The following is a 21,887-nucleotide window of genomic DNA, read 5'->3' as shown; positions in this document are numbered from 1 at the left end:
TGTGTGTTCTAATTTGTTAATTCAATATTATGGGAGGTAGACCTTGGAAGTAGTCAAAGGGCCTATTTGTTAGTCTTATGTGAACATTTGATTTTTACTTATTGAAGTACCTGCTTCTTCTGCCATGGGCAGTGACTGCTGATAGCACATAGCTGTATCTAGATTTACATTTGCCGTACAAATGTAGATGAAAGCAGCTAGTGTGGGTTGGTGGGAAATTTGGCAACACAAATAAAAATGTGTCTGCAACCCTTGATAGTGTGTTGCATGCTTACTACGTGTAACTTTGGTTATTTCTGATTTTTAGGAGTTCCAGTAAGCAGTAGAGTGTCTGCAAAGATCCAGCAACTTGTCAACACCCTAAAAAGGCCCAAACGGCCACCTTTACGGGAGTTCTTTGTGGATGACTTTGAAGAATTATTAGAAGGTTAGTAAGTAAATAAACACCACATATCATCTTCCTTACTTACTATCTGAATACAATTTCATGATAAATTGGTTAAAACCAATTTGTTTGTTCATTGATAAATAGGCCTATAAGAGACTCTTCGCAAAGACCAAAAATCACTCCACCCATAACACTGTCCCATCACAATACTGTACTTCTGCCCAACAAGCCCACTTCAAACCCCCAAAAATGATGTTTACAGCAAATTACCTTCTTGCAGGAAGAACAGCCTTGCATCTAATTTTCAGATACTATAGCATTTGGGGAGGAGGGGGACAGAGATGAGGGCAGGAGGGTGACAGATGAAAGAGAAATGGTGAGAGAGGCAGCTGTGAAAGGGAAACAGAAAGAGGGAAGGCTGAAAGGAGTAATGGAGATGAGAGAGACTGACTGAGGGCAGTGAGTGATGTGGGACAGAGAAGGAAAGGTGAGATACCACACCTGTTAGTGCTTGAAGGCGGTGCCCCCTCATGCCCTCAACTGCATGCCTTCCACACCCCCACCCACAAAATGCTCAGCCCCGCCCACAAACCCTCAAACCCCTGCTTAAAGAGGGGGAGGAAAGACACAAATCAAGTGATCAAGGAGAAAGGGCAAGTGGAGCAGAGATGCAACAGGGGCGTGGTGACAGAGAGAGATGGGGAGACTTTGATTAAAGAGATACAGGGGGACAGCCACACTAGCTACCGACCTAGTCATAAATACTAATGGTAAAGTATGGGAAATGGGCAAATACATCCTATGGGAAAATGTGAGAACCCAAACTTATTGGGTGCATAAAATACAGCTTTTGTTTTATTGTAGTTGTAATCTTCATTCATTAATTTAAAAGGAAACTTTGCTGACCTACCAAAGTAGCTTTAGTTTGCTTTGTATTGGAAACCTATGGGATAAATGCTTGCTAGAATACATTTAAAATAGCCAATTTAAATGTAATCTTTGTGCTAACAGCCCTGCAGTTTTAGGTTTTGCATCTCTCCAAGAAGCCGTAAGGCCCCCATACACTAGAGCAATATTGTGCCTTTTGGCATGATATCAACACATCGGGCCGATGTATCGTGAGTAAGTGGACCACAACGTGTGTGTCCACTTATGATTTCAATCCAAGGTGCGCTCCCAGGGGTCGTAAGCAGGGTTTTCAGATCTTACCTGCAGCAGACAAGATCTGGCCCTATCGCTTGTGATGATGTGCTTTAATGTTATATCGCATGCCATCTAACGTTAGTACATCGTGAGTGAAGGTGCCCTGGACTCATGATACTCTGAGTCCAGGAGCTGCCGGCGGCTGGCGGGAAGTTGAAGAGCTATCTCATGTGACGGAGTGCTTGCGATATCTCGTCGTAGTGTATGGGGGACCTTTAATGTTTCTCCAGGAGACACAGAAGTCAGTCTGTTATTACTAAATTATTATTTTGTTTCCTTCACAACAAATACCAGATAATGCCTCTCTGGTGGGACATTTCCTTTTTGGGTGACCTGCATAATTAGATGTAAACTTTGACCATTACTTGCTAGCATTACATATTTTTACAATAAACAAACAGTACACAGACATGACTAATTCTACTGCTTGCAAAACCACGTAAAAAAATAATAATACGGTTTGACTTACCTGCACACAAGGAGGCTGATCCTATCTCATGGCTTCTCTACCACTTTGATCAAAGTTTTGTACAATGACCATTGCAACAAGACTAGGACAAAACACTAGAGATGAGCGGGTTCGGTTCCTCGGAATCCGAACCCGCCCGAACTTCATGGTTTTTTTCACGGGTCCGAGCGACTCGGATCTTCCCGCCTTGCTCGGTTAACCCGAGCGCGCCCGAACGTCATCATGACGCTGTCGGATTCTCGCGAGGCTCGGATTCTATCGCGAGACTCGGATTCTATATAAGGAGCCGCGCGTCGCCGCCATTTTCACTCGTGCATTGAGATTGATAGGGAGAGGACGTGTCTGGCGTCCTCTCCATTAGAATAGAGATAGATTAGATAGAGAGAGAGAGATTGTGCAGAGTCGCAGACAGAGTTAGTTTACCACAGTCAGTGACCAGTGCAGTTGCTAGTTAACTTTTATTTAATATAATATATCGGTTCACTTCTCTCTGCTATATCCGTTCTCTGCCTGAAAAAAAAAACGATACACAGCACAGTCAGTCACACAGTGTGACTCAGTCTGTGTGCACTCAGCTCAGCCCAGTGTGCTGCACAGTCATCAATGTATAAATTAAAAGCTTATAATTAATTGTGGGGGAGACTGGGGAGCACTGCAGGTTGTTAGCAGGAGCCAGGAGTACAATTATATTAATTAACAGTGCACACTTTTGCTGCAGGAGTGGTGACCAGTGCCTGACCACCAGTATAGTATTGTTGTATACTACTAATATCTCTTTAAATATCAACCAGTCTATATTAGCAGCAGACACAGTACAGTGCGGTAGTTCACGGCTGTGGCTACCTCTGTGTCGGCACACGGCAGGCAGTCCGTCCGACCAGAATTGTATTATTTATTATTATATACCTACCACCTAACCGTGGTTTTTTTTTCATTCTTTATACCGTCATAGTGTCATCCTAATTGTTACGAGTATACTACTATCTCTTTATCAACCAGTGTACAGTGCGGTAGTTCACGGCTGTGGCTACCTCTGTGTCGGCACACGGCAGGCAGTCCGTCCGACCAGAATTGTATTATTTATTATTATATACCTACCACCTAACCGTGGTTTTTTTTTTCATTCTTTATACCGTCATAGTGTCATCCTAATTGTTACGAGTATACTACTATCTCTTTATCAACCAGTGTACAGTGCGGTAGTTCACGGCTGTGGCTACCTCTGTGTCGGCACACGGCAGGCAGTCCGTCCGACCAGAATTGTATTATTTATTATTATATACCTACCACCTAACCGTGGTTTTTTTTTTCATTCTTTATACCGTCATAGTGTCATCCTAATTGTTACGAGTATACTACTATCTCTTTATCAACCAGTGTACAGTGCGGTAGTTCACGGCTGTGGCTACCTCTGTGTCGGCACACGGCAGGCAGTCCGTCCGACCAGAATTGTATTATTTATTATTATATACCTACCACCTAACCGTGGTTTTTTTTTTCATTCTTTATACCGTCATAGTGTCATCCTAATTGTTACGAGTATACTACTATCTCTTTATCAACCAGTGTACAGTGCGGTAGTTCACGGCTGTGGCTACCTCTGTGTCGGCACACGGCAGGCAGTCCGTCCGACCAGAATTGTATTATTTATTATTATATACCTACCACCTAACCGTGGTTTTTTTTTTCATTCTTTATACCGTCATAGTGTCATCCTAATTGTTACGAGTATACTACTATCTCTTTATCAACCAGTGTACAGTGCGGTAGTTCACGGCTGTGGCTACCTCTGTGTCGGCACACGGCAGGCAGTCCGTCCGACCAGAATTGTATTATTTATTATTATATACCTACCACCTAACCGTGGTTTTTTTTTCATTCTTTATACCGTCATAGTGTCATCCTAATTGTTACGAGTATACTACTATCTCTTTATCAACCAGTGTACAGTGCGGTAGTTCACGGCTGTGGCTACCTCTGTGTCGGCAGTCGGCAGGCAGTCCGTCCATCCATAATTGTATTATTATTATAATATATACCACCTAACCGTGGTTTTTTTTTCATTCTTTATACCGTCGTCATAGTGTCATACTAGTTGTTACGAGTATACTACTATCTCTTTATCAACCAGTGTACAGTGCGGTAGTTCACGGCTGTGGCTACCTCTGTGTCGGCAGTCGGCAGGCAGTCCGTCCATCCATAATTGTATTATTATTATAATATATACCACCTAACCGTGGTTTTTTTTCCATTCTTTATACCGTCGTCATAGTGTCATACTAGTTGTTACGAGTATACTACTATCTCTTTATCAACCAGTGTACAGTGCGGTAGTTCACGGCTGTGGCTACCTCTGTGTCGGCAGTCGGCAGGCAGTCCGTCCATCCATAATTGTATTATTATAATATATACCACCTAACCGTGGTTTTTTTATACCACCTAACCGTGGCAGTCCGTCCATAATTGTATACTAGTATCCAATCCATCCATCTCCATTGTTTACCTGAGGTGCCTTTTAGTTCTGCCTATAAAATATGGAGAACAAAAAAGTTGAGGTTCCAAAATTAGGGAAAGATCAAGATCCACTTCCACCTCGTGCTGAAGCTGCTGCCACTAGTCATGGCCGAGACGATGAAATGCCAGCAACGTCGTCTGCCAAGGCCGATGCCCAATGTCATAGTACAGAGCATGTCAAATCCAAAACACCAAATATCAGAAAAAAAAGGACTCCAAAACCTAAAATAAAATTGTCGGAGGAGAAGCGTAAACTTGCCAATATGCCATTTACCACACGGAGTGGCAAGGAACGGCTGAGGCCCTGGCCTATGTTCATGGCTAGTGGTTCAGCTTCACATGAGGATGGAAGCACTCAGCCTCTCGCTAGAAAACTGAAAAGACTCAAGCTGGCAAAAGCACCGCAAAGAACTGTGCGTTCTTTGAAATCCCAAATCCACAAGGAGAGTCCAATTGTGTCGTTTGCGATGCCTGACCTTCCCAACACTGGACGTGAAGAGCATGCGCCTTCCACTATTTGCATGCCCCCTGCAAGTGCTGGAAGGAGCACCCGCAGTCCAGTTCCTGATAGTCAGATTGAAGATGTCAGTGTTGAAGTACACCAGGATGAGGAGGATATGGGTGTTGCTGGCGCTGGGGAGGAAATTGACCAGGAGGATTCTGATGGTGAGGTGGTTTGTTTAAGTCAGGCACCCGGGGAGACACCTGTTGTCCGTGGGAGGAATATGGCCGTTGACATGCCAGGTGAAAATACCAAAAAAATCAGCTCTTCGGTGTGGAGGTATTTCACCAGAAATGCGGACAACAGGTGTCAAGCCGTGTGTTCCCTTTGTCAAGCTGTAATAAGTAGGGGTAAGGACGTTAACCACCTCGGAACATCCTCCCTTATACGTCACCTGCAGCGCATTCATAATAAGTCAGTGACAAGTTCAAAAACTTTGGGTGACAGCGGAAGCAGTCCACTGACCAGTAAATCCCTTCCTCTTGTAACCAAGCTCACGCAAACCACCCCACCAACTCCCTCAGTGTCAATTTCCTCCTTCCCCAGGAATGCCAATAGTCCTGCAGGCCATGTCACTGGCAAGTCTGACGAGTCCTTTCCTGCCTGGGATTCCTCCGATGCATCCTTGCGTGTAACGCCTACTGCTGCTGGCGCTGCTGTTGTTGCCGCTGGGAGTCGATGGTCATCCCAGAGGGGAAGTCGTAAGCCCACTTGTACTACTTCCAGTAAGCAATTGACTGTTCAACAGTCCTTTGCGAGGAAGATGAAATATCACAGCAGTCATCCTACTGCAAAGCGGATAACTGAGTCCTTGACAACTATGTTGGTGTTAGACGTGCGTCCGGTATCCGCCGTTAGTTCACAGGGAACTAGACAATTTATTGAGGCAGTGTGCCCCCGTTACCAAATACCATCTAGGTTCCACTTCTCTAGGCAGGCGATACCGAGAATGTACACGGACGTCAGAAAAAGACTCACCAGTGTCCTAAAAAATGCAGTTGTACCCAATGTCCACTTAACCACGGACATGTGGACAAGTGGAGCAGGGCAGGGTCAGGACTATATGACTGTGACAGCCCACTGGGTAGATGTATGGACTCCCGCCGCAAGAACAGCAGCGGCGGCACCAGTAGCAGCATCTCGCAAACGCCAACTCTTTCCTAGGCAGGCTACGCTTTGTATCACCGCTTTCCAGAATACGCACACAGCTGAAAACCTCTTACGGCAACTGAGGAAGATCATCGCGGAATGGCTTACCCCAATTGGACTCTCCTGTGGATTTGTGGCATCGGACAACGCCAGCAATATTGTGTGTGCATTAAATATGGGCAAATTCCAGCACGTCCCATGTTTTGCACATACCTTGAATTTGGTGGTGCAGAATTTTTTAAAAAACGACAGGGGCGTGCAAGAGATGCTGTCGGTGGCCAGAAAAATTGCGGGACACTTTCGGCGTACAGGCACCACGTACAGAAGACTGGAGCACCACCAAAAACTACTGAACCTGCCCTGCCATCATCTGAAGCAAGAAGTGGTAACGAGGTGGAATTCAACCCTCTATATGCTTCAGAGGTTGGAGGAGCAGCAAAAGGCCATTCAAGCCTATACAATTGAGCACGATATAGGAGATGGAATGCACCTGTCTCAAGTGCAGTGGAGAATGATTTCAACGTTGTGCAAGGTTCTGATGCCCTTTGAACTTGCCACACGTGAAGTCAGTTCAGACACTGCCAGCCTGAGTCAGGTCATTCCCCTCATCAGGCTTTTGCAGAAGAAGCTGGAGGCATTGAAGAAGGAGCTAACACGGAGCGATTCCGCTAGGCATGTGGGACTTGTGGATGCAGCCCTTAATTCGCTTAACAAGGATTCACGGGTGGTCAATCTGTTGAAATCAGAGCACTACATTTTGGCCACCGTGCTCGATCCTAGATTTAAAGCCTACCTTGGATCTCTCTTTCCGGCAGACACAGGTCTGCTGGGGTTGAAAGACCTGCTGGTGACAAAATTGTCAAGTCAAGCGGAACGCGACCTGTCAACATCTCCTCCTTCACATTCTCCCGCAACTGGGGGTGCGAGGAAAAGGCTCAGAATTCCGAGCCCACCCGCTGGCGGTGATGCAGGGCAGTCTGGAGCGACTGCTGATGCTGACATCTGGTCCGGACTGAAGGACCTGACAACGATTACGGACATGTCGTCTACTGTCACTGCATATGATTCTCTCAACATTGATAGAATGGTGGAGGATTATATGAGTGACCGCATCCAAGTAGGCACGTCACACAGTCCGTACTTATACTGGCAGGAAAAAGAGGCAATTTGGAGGCCCTTGCACAAACTGGCTTTATTCTACCTAAGTTGCCCTCCCACAAGTGTGTACTCCGAAAGAGTGTTTAGTGCCGCCGCTCACCTTGTCAGCAATCGGCGTACGAGGTTACATCCAGAAAATGTGGAGAAGATGATGTTCATTAAAATGAATTATAATCAATTCCTCCGCGGAGACATTGACCAGCAGCAATTGCCTCCACAAAGTACACAGGGAGCTGAGATGGTGGATTCCAGTGGGGACGAATTGATAATCTGTGAGGAGGGGGATGTACACGGTGATATATCGGAGGGTGAAGATGAGGTGGACATCTTGCCTCTGTAGAGCCAGTTTGTGCAAGGAGAGATTAATTGCTTCTTTTTTGGGGGGGGTCCAAACCAACCCGTCATATCAGTCACAGTCGTGTGGCAGACCCTGTCACTGAAATGATGGGTTGGTTAAAGTGTGCATGTCCTGTTTTGTTTATACAACATAAGGGTGGGTGGGAGGGCCCAAGGATAATTCCATCTTGCACCTCTTTTTTCTTTTCTTTTTCTTTGCATCATGTGCTGATTGGGGAGGGTTTTTTGGAAGGGACATCCTGCGTGACACTGCAGTGCCACTCCTAGATGGGCCCGGTGTTTGTGTCGGCCACTAGGGTCGCTAATCTTACTCACACAGTCAGCTACCTCATTGCGCCTCTTTTTTTCTTTGCGTCATGTGCTGTTTGGGGAGGGTTTTTTGGAAGGGACATCCTGCGTGACACTGCAGTGCCACTCCTAGATGTGCCCGGTGTTTGTGTCGGCCACTAGGGTCGCTAATCTTACTCACACAGTCAGCTACCTCATTGCGCCTCTTTTTTTCTTTGCGTCATGTGCTGTTTGGGGAGGGTTTTTTGGAAGGGCCATCCTGCGTGACACTGCAGTGCCACTCCTAGATGGGCCCGGTGTTTGTGTCGGCCACTAGGGTCGCTTATCTTACTCACACAGCGACCTCGGTGCAAATTTTAGGACTAAAAATAATATTGTGAGGTGTGATGTGTTCAGAATAGGCTGAAAATGAGTGTAAATTATGTTTTTTGAGGTTAATAATACTTTGGGATCAAAATTACCCCCAAATTCTATGATTTAAGCTGTTTTTTAGGGTTTTTTGAAAAAAACACCCGAATCCAAAACACACCCGAATCCGACAAAAAAAATTCGGTGAGGTTTTGCCAAAACGCGGTCGAACCCAAAACACGGCCGCGGAACCGAACCCAAAACCAAAACACAAAACCCGAAAAATTTCCGGCGCTCATCTCTACAAAACACTGCATATAAAGTCATCTTACAATAACATTTACAACTTGCTTGATAATAATCCAATCATATCCGTCTTTATTGCCTCAAAGATCTGTCTTGTCATACTGTATCACTGAGGTGTAACAGTCCTCCCACCATGCAATAGCTTGTATGCAATACCTAGTACAGGTTGAGTATCCCATATCCAAATATTCCGAAATACGGAATTTTTTGAATGGGAGTGAGATAGTGAAACCTTTGTTTTCTGATGGCTCAATGTACACAAACTCTGTTTAATACAAAAATGTATTAAAAATATTGTATTAAATGACCTTCAGGCTGTGTGTATAAGGTATGTATGAAACATAAATGTATTCTGTGCTTAGACTTAGGTCCCATCGCCATGATATATCATTATGGTATGCAGTTATTCCAAAATACGGAAAAATCCGATATCCAAAATACTTCTGGTCCCAAGCATTTTGGATAAGGGATACTCAGCCTGTATCATGAGATTTGTGTAACATTTGGATCATGAACATATACATAAAGTTCCAAAACTGTGATAATGAGATCAGGAAAAGAGCTGGACACAACTTCTTAATGTAATTAAGAGCTTGCACAGAGGTATAGCACACAGCCGTCTTCCAATACATTTCCTTCTGTTGACACATTTCATTTTAGGTTATTGTCCTTTTTAAATGCTCTTTAATTTGGTAGCTAAGGTTATCCTTCATAAGAGACTCTGAATTGCAGCTTGTGGTGCATAGAGCATTTGGTTTCCCTATGGAACAATGCTTATCTAATATATAAAAATTTAAATTTGTCCTTCTATCTTTCTATACAAATCCACAGTTCACAAGCGAAGATCCTGAAATTTTATACGAGCGTATTAAAACACGGCGGAGGCAACTAAAACAATTTGAAATCCCTAGCACCCCTAGGGGGGCAGACAGCAGCACAGAGTATATCAGGAGACAGCATAACTCCGGAATTGCTGGAGCAATGTACTAAAAAATTGGTACACATATGCCTTACAATCTGGCAACAAACACTGTGGGGGGGGGGGGAAAGACACCCCTAGCACCCCTAACACCATTATGGGTGGGACAGCAGCACAGAGTATGTCAGCAGACAGCAAAACTGTGGAAGGCCTGGAGCAATTTACACCAAACTTGATACACATCTGACTTACAATCTGGGAACAAACACTGTGGGGGTAACATACCACTAGCACCCATAGGGGTGGGCCAGCAGCACAGACTGTATGAGGACATGTATGATATGTCAGTGATGACAGGGCTTCATGTGACAGGGCCAGTGACATGATGTGAGGAGGGGAATGCAGGTAGCACAAACCCACACACTGAGAGTTATATAGTGGAAGTAGCACGGTCCCCCAGCAGCACAGAGTATATCTGGAGATACACAGCAGGGTTTGCTCAACAGTCGTTTTAGTCACGTCTGGTAGCCCTCCGGTTCATTTTGACGGTGAGCTACTCCACTGTAGTGTGTCGGTTGGCCCTCTTATAGCCAACGTTCACCTTTCACAGCAATGACGCAGTTTCCACTTCGGTTACTCGCAATGGTGCCATTTGTCCAGTCATATTACACCTTCACCACAGCAGCACGCGAGCAGTTCACAAACTGTGTAATGTCAGAAATACTGCCACCATTGGCCCGAAAGCCGATAATCATCCCTATTTGTAACTGGTATAAAATCGCCCCTTTACTCATGATAGCAACGAGTGATATGTGTGCAGATGGCCTATTGCACAGCATCGCACAACACATACATAGTAACATAGGGGGTCAATCTGACCTGATCGCAAGCTGCTGTTTTTCGCAGCGCAGTGATCAGGTCACTACTGCGCATGTGTATGCACCGCAATGCGCAGGCGCGTCATACTGGTACAAAGTGGATCGTTGCTGTGCGATGGATTTAACGAAGAATCCATTCGCACAGCCGATCGCAAGGAGATTGACAGGAAGAAGGCATTTCTGGGTGGCAACTGACCGTTTTCGGGAGTGCAGTGGATAATGCAGGCGTGTCCAGGCGTTTGCAGGGCGGATGTCTGACGTCAATTCCGGGACCTGACAGGCTGAAGTGGTCGCAGTGGCTGAGTAAGTTCAGAGCTACTCAGAAACTGCACAAAAACAGCTCCCCTGCACAAGCGATCGCACACTTGCTATGCTAAAATACACTCCCCCATAGGCGGCGACGATCTGATCGCGCGGCTGCAAAAAACTGCTACCGAGCGATCTACTCGGAATGACACCCATAGGCTGAAAAAAGACAATTTGTCCATCGAGTTCAACCTGTTAGTGATCTCCTACACTGTAATATTGTTAGGACTAATTTTAACTGTGGTGAATGTTTAACCATTATGTCTTCCTGTTTTTTTTTTGTTTGTTTTTTTACTATAGTGCATGATTTACCCACAATAACCTATCTAGCCCATTCTTAAAAGTAATGACTGAGTCCACCATTACTACTCTCTCAGGCAGGGAATTCCAAATACGTATTGTCCTTACTGTGAAGTCCTTCATAGGCTACATGCTGCCGACGTCAAATGTATATAGAAGTAGTCAAAAGTGGGAAATCGTATAGGGCATTATTATGATCATTATTATTATAGGATATTCTATGAATATATGATTTGTTGTGGATTCCTATCTGCATGCTAAATGGGCGATTCAGGCTATGTAATATGAACACCTACTGTACTTCTAATTACACAGTCTGTCACCATGCAATGCATACAGAGAGAATAACTCGTTAAAATTACTTATCTTGTGCTACAGAATTTCCCTATTCATTAGAATGTGTGATAATTATCTTAGAACCACCGGTTTCTAGTGTCTAATTGTGAAATCCAGAATCTGCCAACTTCTTGTCGCCATGATACATTTTTTGTGATTGATAGATAGATAGATATATAGATATATATATATTGTTCCAGTACATTAAATATTGTATACAGTAAATGTTTAAGACACATATTGTGATCCCTTTGTATTTTTGATACATTGGAGTTTTATTTGTAATATACGGTGGGGTGGTACTGGTCCCCTTCAAATCTGCAAACAAGCATGTTCCATATGCACCTATGCTCTCTACCATTTAAAAAACACTATGTTCAGTACTAGTAAATTCCTGGCATGGTTATATGTGTAAGTCAGTAGTAGCTGTGCAGCTTGGAAGCAAGTTTTGGGGTGGGTGGTAGGTGGTTAGTGGTTTTTGTTTAGTATAATGGTCACTTAATTACCAAGGTAATGATTTTCAATTAAGATGGGTAGTTATTTCCAAGGGGTGCTTTGCGGGGTGTCTTTCTTTCCCAATCCCCAAGATTTTTCAAGTGGTCCTTGGCAGGTGTCTCCATTTTCCCTCCTCAACTTCCTGGGTTTTTCAAGTGATGCTTGTCGGGTGGGTCCATATTTCTGGTCCAACCTTCGGGGTTTTCTAAGTGGTGCTTGGCAGGTGTCTCCATCTTCGCTCCCCAACCCAGGGTTTTTGCAAGTGGTGCTTGGCAAGGTTGTCCATCTTTCCGGCCCTATCCCCAAGAAAGTACCATAGTCTCAGTTTTGCTATAGTACTGCAAATTTTCTTCTTATTCCTCTAGTGTCATAAGGCCCCTTGAGGGAGAAGGGTCTTCAGAGCCCCCCATCGCTGAAGTTAAGGGAAGTCTCTTGACATCCCCAAACTCTGAACCAGTGAGCACAGGTCTGTAGGGCCTCTTTAGCCGCAAGGTGGGCCCATTTCACCTCTGAGAACTAGATCTTCAGCTACCCTCAGAAGGTGGGAGCCTCCATAACTTGAGAAGGTGGTTGCCCACAAGGGTCTACACCTGCCCCCCTCCTCCCACCAAAAAGTATGACCCACACACAAATAAAACACTTGAATAATTAGATGAGTACAAAAGGGTAGGATAAACACTCTGTTGGATTTTATAGTATTTTTTAATAGTAATTGGCCAACACACATTTTGTTGTAACAGAAATGAGGCCATATTTATATTTAGACAGCTTGGACAGAGATTTGTTTGTTCTGTGCAATATAGCACAATGCCCTGAGTCCAGGATAGTCTGTAAGGCAATTAATATACCTAATATTTTAAAAAACAATAATAGACAATTTAATATATCAATAGGGTAGACATATAATTCATGTACCTATGGTAAATATCTCTCTCATTTGCGTCTCCAATATTAATCCATGAGTCCTTAATGGCAGTGTTCCTTATAATCAGAAATGAAGATATATGTAGTAAAGTCTTAATAAGATAATAAATAGCCTGTATTGCACTTGTCTCCTTTGATCTTGTCAGTCTAGCAGCAACGTTAGGATTGTAGTGGCAAGCACACCAACATGCAGTGTTTCCTCCGTGAATTGATGCTGTATGCACACTGTGGGAACAGGCGGAGGGAGGGCGCCGAATTGGTGATGTCCCGGCGCTATGCTACACCCCCGTCTGACCTCGGCTGACAGTGTCCAGTGTCGTATGGTGCAAGAAAAGCGGGTCACTCTTACCGGTCTTGTATCTTTCACAAGCGCCGTGGAGTTTTAACAGCGGACTCCCGTATCAGCGGCGGCTATGTGTTGTCCGTAATCGGCTATCCTTGGAACACAGTCGTGGAGACAACTTCACCGGATGGGTTATTTGGAAAGGTCCTTACGCGTTTCTCCGCCCCTATCTCACGGCGGTTTCGTCAGAGGATGTAATGTCTGCCATTCTGGCTGTCCATTTAAACCCATGTGAACCAATCATGGTTAACTAATTAGTAAAAACACCTGCAGTATCAACCGCACTTGGAGATAAATGCATATAAGAATCATATGTCCACCTACATAACACAATCAATTTAAAATGTTTAAACCAAAAACGAGCAGAATAATGACTCTTAATATTTATATCAAGTGGCAAAATATAATTTAGTGATACGATTTAAACACATTTAAAATTTCTAATAATTAATTATCAATGGAAGCACTTGGAAATATCATCTGAATTAATAGCCAAATGGCCATATGTGTTTAAATCGTATCACTAAATTATATTTTATATAGGTGGACATATGATTCTTATATGCATTTATCTCCAAGTGCGGTTGATACTGCAGGTGTTTTTACTAATTAGTTAACCATGATTGGTTCATATGGGTTTAAATGGGCAGCCAGAATGGCAGACATTACATCCTCTGATGAAACCGCCGTGAGATAGGGGCGGAGAAACGCGTAAGGACCTTTCCAAATAACACATCCGGTGAAGTTGTCTCCACGGCTGTGTTCCAAGGATAGCCGATTACGGACAACACATAGCCGCCGCTGATACGGGAGTCCGCTTTTAAAACTCCACGGCGCTTGTGAAAGATACAAGTCCGGTAAGAGTGGACCGCTTTTCTTGCACCATACGACACTGGACACTGTCAGCCGAGGTCAGACGGGGGTGTAGCATAGCGCCGGGACATCACCGATTCGGCGCCCTCCCTCCGCCTGTTCCCACAGTGTGCACGGAGGAAACACTGCATGTTGGTGTGCTTGCCACTACAATCCTAACGTTGCTGCTAGACTGACAAGATCAAAGGAGACAAGTGCAATACGGGCTATTTATTATCTTATTAAGACTTTACAGCATATATATTCATTTCTGATTATAAGGAACACTGCCATTAAGGACTCATGGATTAATATTGGAGACGCAAATGAGAGAGATATTTACCATAGGTACATGAATTATATGTCTACCCTATTGATATATTAAATTGTCTATTATTGTTTTTTAAAATATTATGTAATAAATCATTAATTTTGATTAGAGCGCTTCTTGATATATATTTATATACTATATATCCTCACTTTTTTTCTATATAAAAACAATTTTTGGTATCTCAGCAGTACCGTTTGGGAGCAGTTGTAATCTTATTGATATTATTATTATTATTATTTAATTGTAGAAACGAGCAGGATAATTGACTATACAAGCGCCAGGGAATTTTTTAGTATTGTTTGTAATTAATATACCTACTACGCCTGACTCAGCTAGAAATGGCATACTGTTACGTGACCAGTTACTCTATAGTTTTATTTAATTACATAGCGGACAAAAGCACAACCATAACATTCTTTTTGTTTGGTGTCTGTTACCTAGTCTTCCATTAGTAAACTTGCACAAAATCCACCTTTCTGTACATATCTTGTTTGATAGGTGTTGCAACATAAGTAAATGCAGTTTGTTTCATGCGTCACTGAAAATTTAAGTTGGCCTTATATAAAAAGATATTTAGTAAGATTCACAACTACATGTAAATATTCCCATGTGTCATTAGGATAAGATGTTTTTGCTTATATTGCAGTACAGTATTTTCAAAAGTAAGTTCAGAGCAATTCATGGTGTGCAAATACGTATAGCCTTCTTGCGGTGTAGGACACTGGCAATCTCTTTTGTGTTAACATTTGGTTTTGCATTTGTCTTCTTTCAAGTTCAACAGCCAGACCCAAACCAACCTAAACCAGAGGGAGCACAGATGTTAGCCATGCGCGGAGAGCAATTAGGAGTAGTCACAAACTGGCCACCTTCACTTGAAGCAGCACTACAGCGATGGGGAACCATATCACCTAAAGCTCCCTGCCTTACCACTATGGATACAAATGGAAAACCACTCTACATCTTGACCTATGGTAAGAAGCAGGATTTACTCCGAATAACATTGGCCATGAAAGTAGCATAATTATTATCAATGCATTCTGCTTCTGAACACATTGAAACAGAGTTTTGAAAAACAAGTAGTCTGTTTCTTATTTCCGTATGGACAGTCAGCTGGATCAGGTAAGCACTAAAGGCTCATTTCTAAAATCTGGACATCACAGCTGTAGAAATAACTTTTGTGCAAAAGATAATTCAGAAAATGATGGTAATGTGTTTGCCGAGATCTAGCATCAAAGATTGTCCAATATTATTCTGTTCATAAATCGGTGGTAACCACACTGGCACTCCGTTACAGACATTTTAGTAACTGATATTTAATATACTTTCTGATCCTGTACTGTCATAATTATATGTTAATCTTATGCTATTCTTCTGTATATTTGTAATTGCTGTAATCTTCGTTAGTAGGAAAACTGTTTTTCATTAGGGAGCTATAAACCTGTTTAGCTCACCTGTATTTAGAAGACACATTACAAATGAGGAAAACCTTTGCAAATTATTATTTCTACAATCATTTATTTTTGTGAAATTAAGGTAAATTCCACTTTTTTTCAACTGCTACATATGTTTCCATGTACTGCAGAGACAATCCGTATTTGTAAGGAATTGGAAGGTTTATTTGTGACAATTTTAGTAATCTCTTAGGGGATAATAGAGTTGAACCCAAGCATCTTGTGTGTTTTTATACTGTGCATGGTCTGGAAACTCTGTTGCCCGCAGTAAATACCTAGGAATTTTTGCCTCGAAGATAATAGTGGTAAGCAGGGTAAGGTCTCGAGGTCTCGGTCACCACTGTTTATTTTTTTTATTGGAAGTTTCATTACTATATGGTGTTCACCTCTATAGCGGCGCCTTTGTGCGCTTGTGTGCGGTTCTCGTGGCTTGATTTATACAGCTCATAGTGCAGAACTTATGCAATGTCTTTTATATTCCATCTCTTCTCTGTCCTTGTATTGTTTCTCCTGCACGGTGTGACATCACACTGGGCTGAGGTGCACATTTGCACATTTGTTCTTTATTAATAAATGTCTTCTCCATTTTACCTGCAGTAGTGAGCAGTGGAGTATTTGTATCCAGTCACATCAACACTAGAATGTTGGCACAGTTCAACATTGTGACATTCTTAGAATGCCGATTGTTAGGATTAGGTGCTGCAGGGAGGGTTAGGATTAGGCTGCATGGTAGGGTGAAAGGTTAGGGGTTAGGCATTGGAGGTAGGATATGGGATGGGGACTGTGTACTTACCGGATTGCTGGCTTATTAGATCCCTCAGCCAGAACTGACGGTCACATGACCCCAAGACCCGGAAGAAGACGTTGGAGCCTTAACTGCTGCTGTGCCAACAGGGATGTTAGGTCGACATTCTATCAGGTCAATATGTCATCTGTGTAGATATAAATGTGGACATGTTTGGCATTTCAAGCATGTCGACCTAATGCATACAGACATGAGAACAGTCGACCAACATACCAGACCCAGAGTATCACCAGTCAGTATTTAGTTAGCTCCTTAGATGGCATAGATTAATTCAATTTGTGTTAAGAAAATTTAGAGTACCAGTGGTGTAAATCAGAGCAGAACTCATTTATTTCTGGTGAAAGCTTCCTTCCCTGGGAGCTTCCAGTTCAAAGCAGCCTCTGCAAAGTACTGTATGTCCCTCTGGTATTACTGTAATGGCTCGGCCCACTCTTGTTTATTTATGTAGTCTGTAAATGTTTAAAGTTGCTTAAGTAATTTCAGAATGTTTTGTGATGACTAATTAAGTTTGAGCTATGAAGGTTGCAGATTTTGTTTTTTTCATTTTTGAGGTGTTTTATTATGAAACAATTAAAGGACATTATGTAGAACAGCATCTTATAGCAGAAGTAGAGAATTGTAGTAACCACAAGTCCCAGGATGCTCCAAGTCCTTATTGTTGAACAAAACAAGCATGATGGTTCTAGTAGTTCTGCAGCGGGCAAGCCATAAGCGGCCTATCTCTACTATACACTTAAATGTAAAAATCTCTCCTTGATTAACAATGAAATGCTTTGGCATATTGTAGGTTGTGGAGATTTAACATAATAGTATTGGTTCCATTGTTTGTTTTAAACACTTTATTGTGGTCCAGTCACTGAATTATGCCCCTTTAAGTGATATAACAAAGAATCAACAATGTTTCCAGGTCTTATTCTAGAAAGACCACAAATAAATACAGGCATGTAGCATATAGCATAGCAGGAAGCAAATAGTAGTGCTGACAAGCTTTACCCTAAGGGAGAAGATCAGATGGGACAAGTGTAGTCTGGGGGCGATGGGGAAGGAGTGTTGGAAGGATCAAGATAGGTAGGTTAGGGAGAAAAGAGGATTAAGGGTGAGATGTATCAAGTCTTCTAACAAGTGAAGAAGTTGCCCATAAAGACAAATCAGCGTCTATCATGTACTTGATACATGCTAGCTAGAATCTGATTGATTTCTATTGGCAACTTCTCCATTTCTTCACTCTATAGGAGGCGTGAAACATATCCCCCACAGAAAGTATGGAGAGCTGTGATATGACTCTGGGTGAAGTGTATGTGGAATTTGTTTGCACATGGCTGCCACATCTTACTAAATGCTTTGGAGGTTTTTGTGAATACACAGGTGGCGGAGTCTATCGTTTAAACCTTTCACCCCATTGTCTCTCCACCATGACTCTCTTCCTCTGATTCCATCTCCTCCCTGAGTGATTGGTTCACTATAGTGTCTAAACTCTTATAGTCTCGCTGTAGTTTTTAAATTAGTTTCTTACTTTCCCTCTCAGTTGACCCCTTCTGTCCTCATGTCTCTCACCTCTGTGTGCTCCCCCTTTTTTCTTCTTTTCATTATCTTTCTTTCACCTCATGACTCTCTGCCCACCCCCCATGTGCTGCTCCCATGTGTTTATCAGTTACTATAGGAGGAGCACTGCCACTATGCTGTAGAAGCACTAGTAACCTTCCTCTACTTTAGCACTGCTATGGTAACTGTGCTCTGCTGCTATGCTGCTCAGGAGATGTGGGTAATTGACATCACAGCTCAGTGTCTCCTGAGCACATCTTTCCAGCTACACATTTACAGGTAATGTTGCGTTTCATAATAAATGTATCGGTGCTGCTTCCATTTCCCACCATAGTATTCCTCTCCCTTCCCTTGCCTTTCTGCCTTCAGGAAGAGGAACCTTAGGCAGTACAGTAGTGTAGACAAATATAGCACTTCTATAGTGACAATGCATTGAAGCTGGTATGTTTATGGATCATAACCGTTGTGGGACTTAAACCTTCATTATATAAACTATAAAAAAATACAGTATTAATGTAGTGCTAGTAGAATATGTGTCTGCCCCATTAATCACCCTCATTATATTACTATCAATGAGAACAACACACACAGGCAATCATTGATCCTGATGCTTCTAAAGCAGTGGTTCACAAGCTCAGTCCTCAAGTACCCCCAACAATTTGTGATTTCCAGGTCACCTGGCAGTTGAACAGGTGTATTCATTACTCACTGACACATTATAAAAGACCCACAGGTGGAGCAAATTATTTCACTTGCAATCCTGTGAGGAGACCTGGAAAACATGAACTGTTGGGGGTACTTGAGGACCGTGGTTGGGAACCACTGCTCTAGAGTTTCAAACTGATTTGTTGTTTTGGGATCTTCTGCCAGAGCACTTACGGATATGTCCTCATACATCATTGCCGCGGTCACGCCAAACAGCATCGCTTGGCACGTTAAGTCATGTGAGAATCTTCAGACGTTGAGCGTCCTTTTGCTTCTTCTTTGCCGAAAGTGCATCTTCGTTGCAATGCAACACGAGGAGACTGTGCTGATTAATGTGATATGACACTTATATATCTGTCTGCGACGGAGTCTCTGAATCTGTATACGAAGTGCCACAATGTAGCAGCTGCAGCTCTTTCCCAATACAAGTTCTGTTCTGCTCTGTGTACAGACTCAGTCACACACACTATAAAAGTGTCATATTATCCTCCTTTATTTATATGGCGCCACATGGGATCCGCAGCGCCCAATTACAGAGTAAATAAATAAGCAAAACATAAAGACAGTGACTAACAATTCAATACAATATAGGACAAGAACAGGGTATATAAACATAGCTGCGTCAGTAAATGGCACTGAAATAAGTATCGGGGTGGCAGAAAACCGAGGGATTTGGTGCCATCAAAGGGAGTATTGTAAAGAAGATAGGTTAAGTAAGAGACGTAAAGGCACATGTTGGAAGAGGGCCCTGGTTGTAAAAGCTTATATTCTAAAGGGGAAGGGCACACAGACAGGGGTGACACAGATGGGGTAGAAAGTGAGAGTGGCGTTCTGAGGCTAGATGTATGAGGATGTATCTGTATGTGTAGACCCCTAATCTTTTTTTTTAAATTAATGGGTATAATGTTTAGTGTGTTACCATTGTAGATCTTTGGAAATTGTACCTACAAATGTATCTTCCGCCGTCGCTACTGTAGTCACGTTAAACTGCCCTTCTAGTCGCGCCTAGTTCCGAGCAAGTTTACTAATGCCGAAGGTCTTCGCGTATGTCTTTTCCCCCCGAAAATGTGTCTTATTTGCATTGCTATCTGAATAAGATTAGCAAGCAGACTGCGTAAAGCTGCAGTCGCATACAGAATATACATATGCTGCATATCATTTTAATCAGCGCGGTCTGCTTGCAGTCTTACTCGTATATCTATGTGAATAAGATGCATTTTCGGCGCTGGCTTAGTCGTATGGGAGATGGTGACTCTCATGCGCCATGTGTAACACAACTCATAACGTACGGAGGACAGACAAGATAGGACATATATGTAGAATTGAGCTTTGATACTGTAAGCCTGATATCAATATTTACTGTACACATGTAAGTATTGTATATTGTCAGATCTAGTTTTCAAGTCTGACCCCCCAATGTTCTATTTGCTAAGTGAATGCCTTGCCATTTGAGAAACTTTAAAGCAGATTCATTTTGCCTCAAACATTTGAGGCTCTTACCGGGACTGCTGTGTGACTAATCTCACAACCTGGGGTCTCTCGCTGTGTCATTAGCACAGTTTCTCCCAAAATTCTGACTGAAATTGTAAGAGAAAAATAATTTTTGTGCAGCTGGTTTGGAAAGGTATTAGGCATGGCTAAGTGAGAAATGACTCATTTAATGGTCTTGATTTACAGTACCTACACGCTGAGCATTATTTCTCTTCGTTTTTCATTTTGGCTTTTAAATAAAGCTGCAAATTTCTGTACATCTTTCCTAACTTATGTTCAGAATGGGTAGTAATTAAAATACAATTGACATTTCCATAAGTGACCAGAAAAAAATTAGCGTTCGGTGCATTTAATTGCTGTATCTTTATCTGTACATTTCATTTTAAAAACAGTCCTAAATTATTATTATTTTTGTAAGCATACATATATAATCCTTTTCTGTATAGGCACAGGGCTCTATAGAGATCATTGGGGGAGGTGTGGCCAAACCCATTTGTAAGGAAAAAAAATTGATCAAAACTACTGTGTGTGTCAGGGTGGCCGAGGAGGGGGTCATTCTTCTCCCTGCACAGCTGGTCCAGGCCCATGCCAGGCCCCTTACACCGAGGTAATTAGTACCTGCTCTTCCTCTCTCAGCACCTCTGTATAGCCAAATTTATGTAATTAAAATCTATATTTGTAATATTGAAATACATTGATCTTATAATTTAGTTAGCTGTTTAATGATGTTAAAAAGTTTTAATGTAGTATAATCAGTCAGAGCCGACCCTGACCATATTGATACCAATGGCAAGATTTTGTCTGGTGTGCGCGCACTTAAAATAGGGGCATGGTCTTGTGGAAGGGGTGTGGTCTCATGATGCTGTGCTCCCCTTTCCCTATTATGTTATGCTCCTCATCCCACACAGCCTCATCTCCTCTTGTGTTTCTCCAGCCCACACAAATGTCTCTCGAGCCCCATCCCACACAAGTGTCTCTCCATCCCCAGCTCCATAACATTGTTAAAATAGTGCACACTAATACATATAATAGCTCAAACAACATGAATGAATCTCTGCAGACTCTGACCCCAGCCCACACAAGTGTCTCTCCAGACACAAAACTTTCCTTCTTTGATGTCTTCTGGCTGCCCGTCGCGTGACTCCTCTGTTCTGCCTGTCTCGACGGTGCTGCGTGACTGCATGGCGTCACGCATGCTGTGCCGCAGTGAACAAAAGAAAATTTTATTCCACCACTGGTGCAATAAAGCTACACCCTGAAACTGCTAATTATAATTTCTCTGACGTCCTAGTGGATGCTGGGAACTCCGTAAGGACCATGGGGAATAGCGGCTCCGCAGGAGACTGGGCACAACTAAAGAAAGCTTTAGGACTACCTGGTGTGCACTGGCTCCTCCCACTATGACCCTCCTTCAGACCTCAGTTAGATTTCTGTGCCCGGCTGAGCTGGATGCACACTAGGAGGCTCTCCTGAGCTCCTAGAAAGAAAGTATATTTTAGGTTTTTTATTTTACAGTGAGACCTGCTG

At 42.9% G+C, this 21,887-nt stretch overlaps 1 protein-coding gene across 6 annotated transcripts in view; it reads left to right on the top strand.

The window, feature by feature from the left end:
* The window catches only part of DIP2C (disco interacting protein 2 homolog C), an 820,289-nt gene that overhangs the window by 455,675 nt on the left and 342,727 nt on the right, over positions 1-21,887 (top strand). For all 6 annotated transcript variants that reach the window (XM_063921929.1, XM_063921931.1, XM_063921928.1 and 3 more), the window contains 2 exons: positions 308-427; positions 15,140-15,337. In XM_063921929.1, the coding sequence (XP_063777999.1) occupies positions 308-427; positions 15,140-15,337 (318 nt within the window). The remainder of the gene's footprint in view (positions 1-307; positions 428-15,139; positions 15,338-21,887) is intronic.

The sequence above is a fragment of the Pseudophryne corroboree genome, chromosome 5 (genome assembly GCF_028390025.1).
Source record: "Pseudophryne corroboree isolate aPseCor3 chromosome 5, aPseCor3.hap2, whole genome shotgun sequence".
Classification (NCBI taxonomy): Eukaryota; Metazoa; Chordata; class Amphibia; order Anura; family Myobatrachidae; genus Pseudophryne; species Pseudophryne corroboree.
This window is presented reverse-complemented; position numbering and strand designations above follow the sequence as displayed.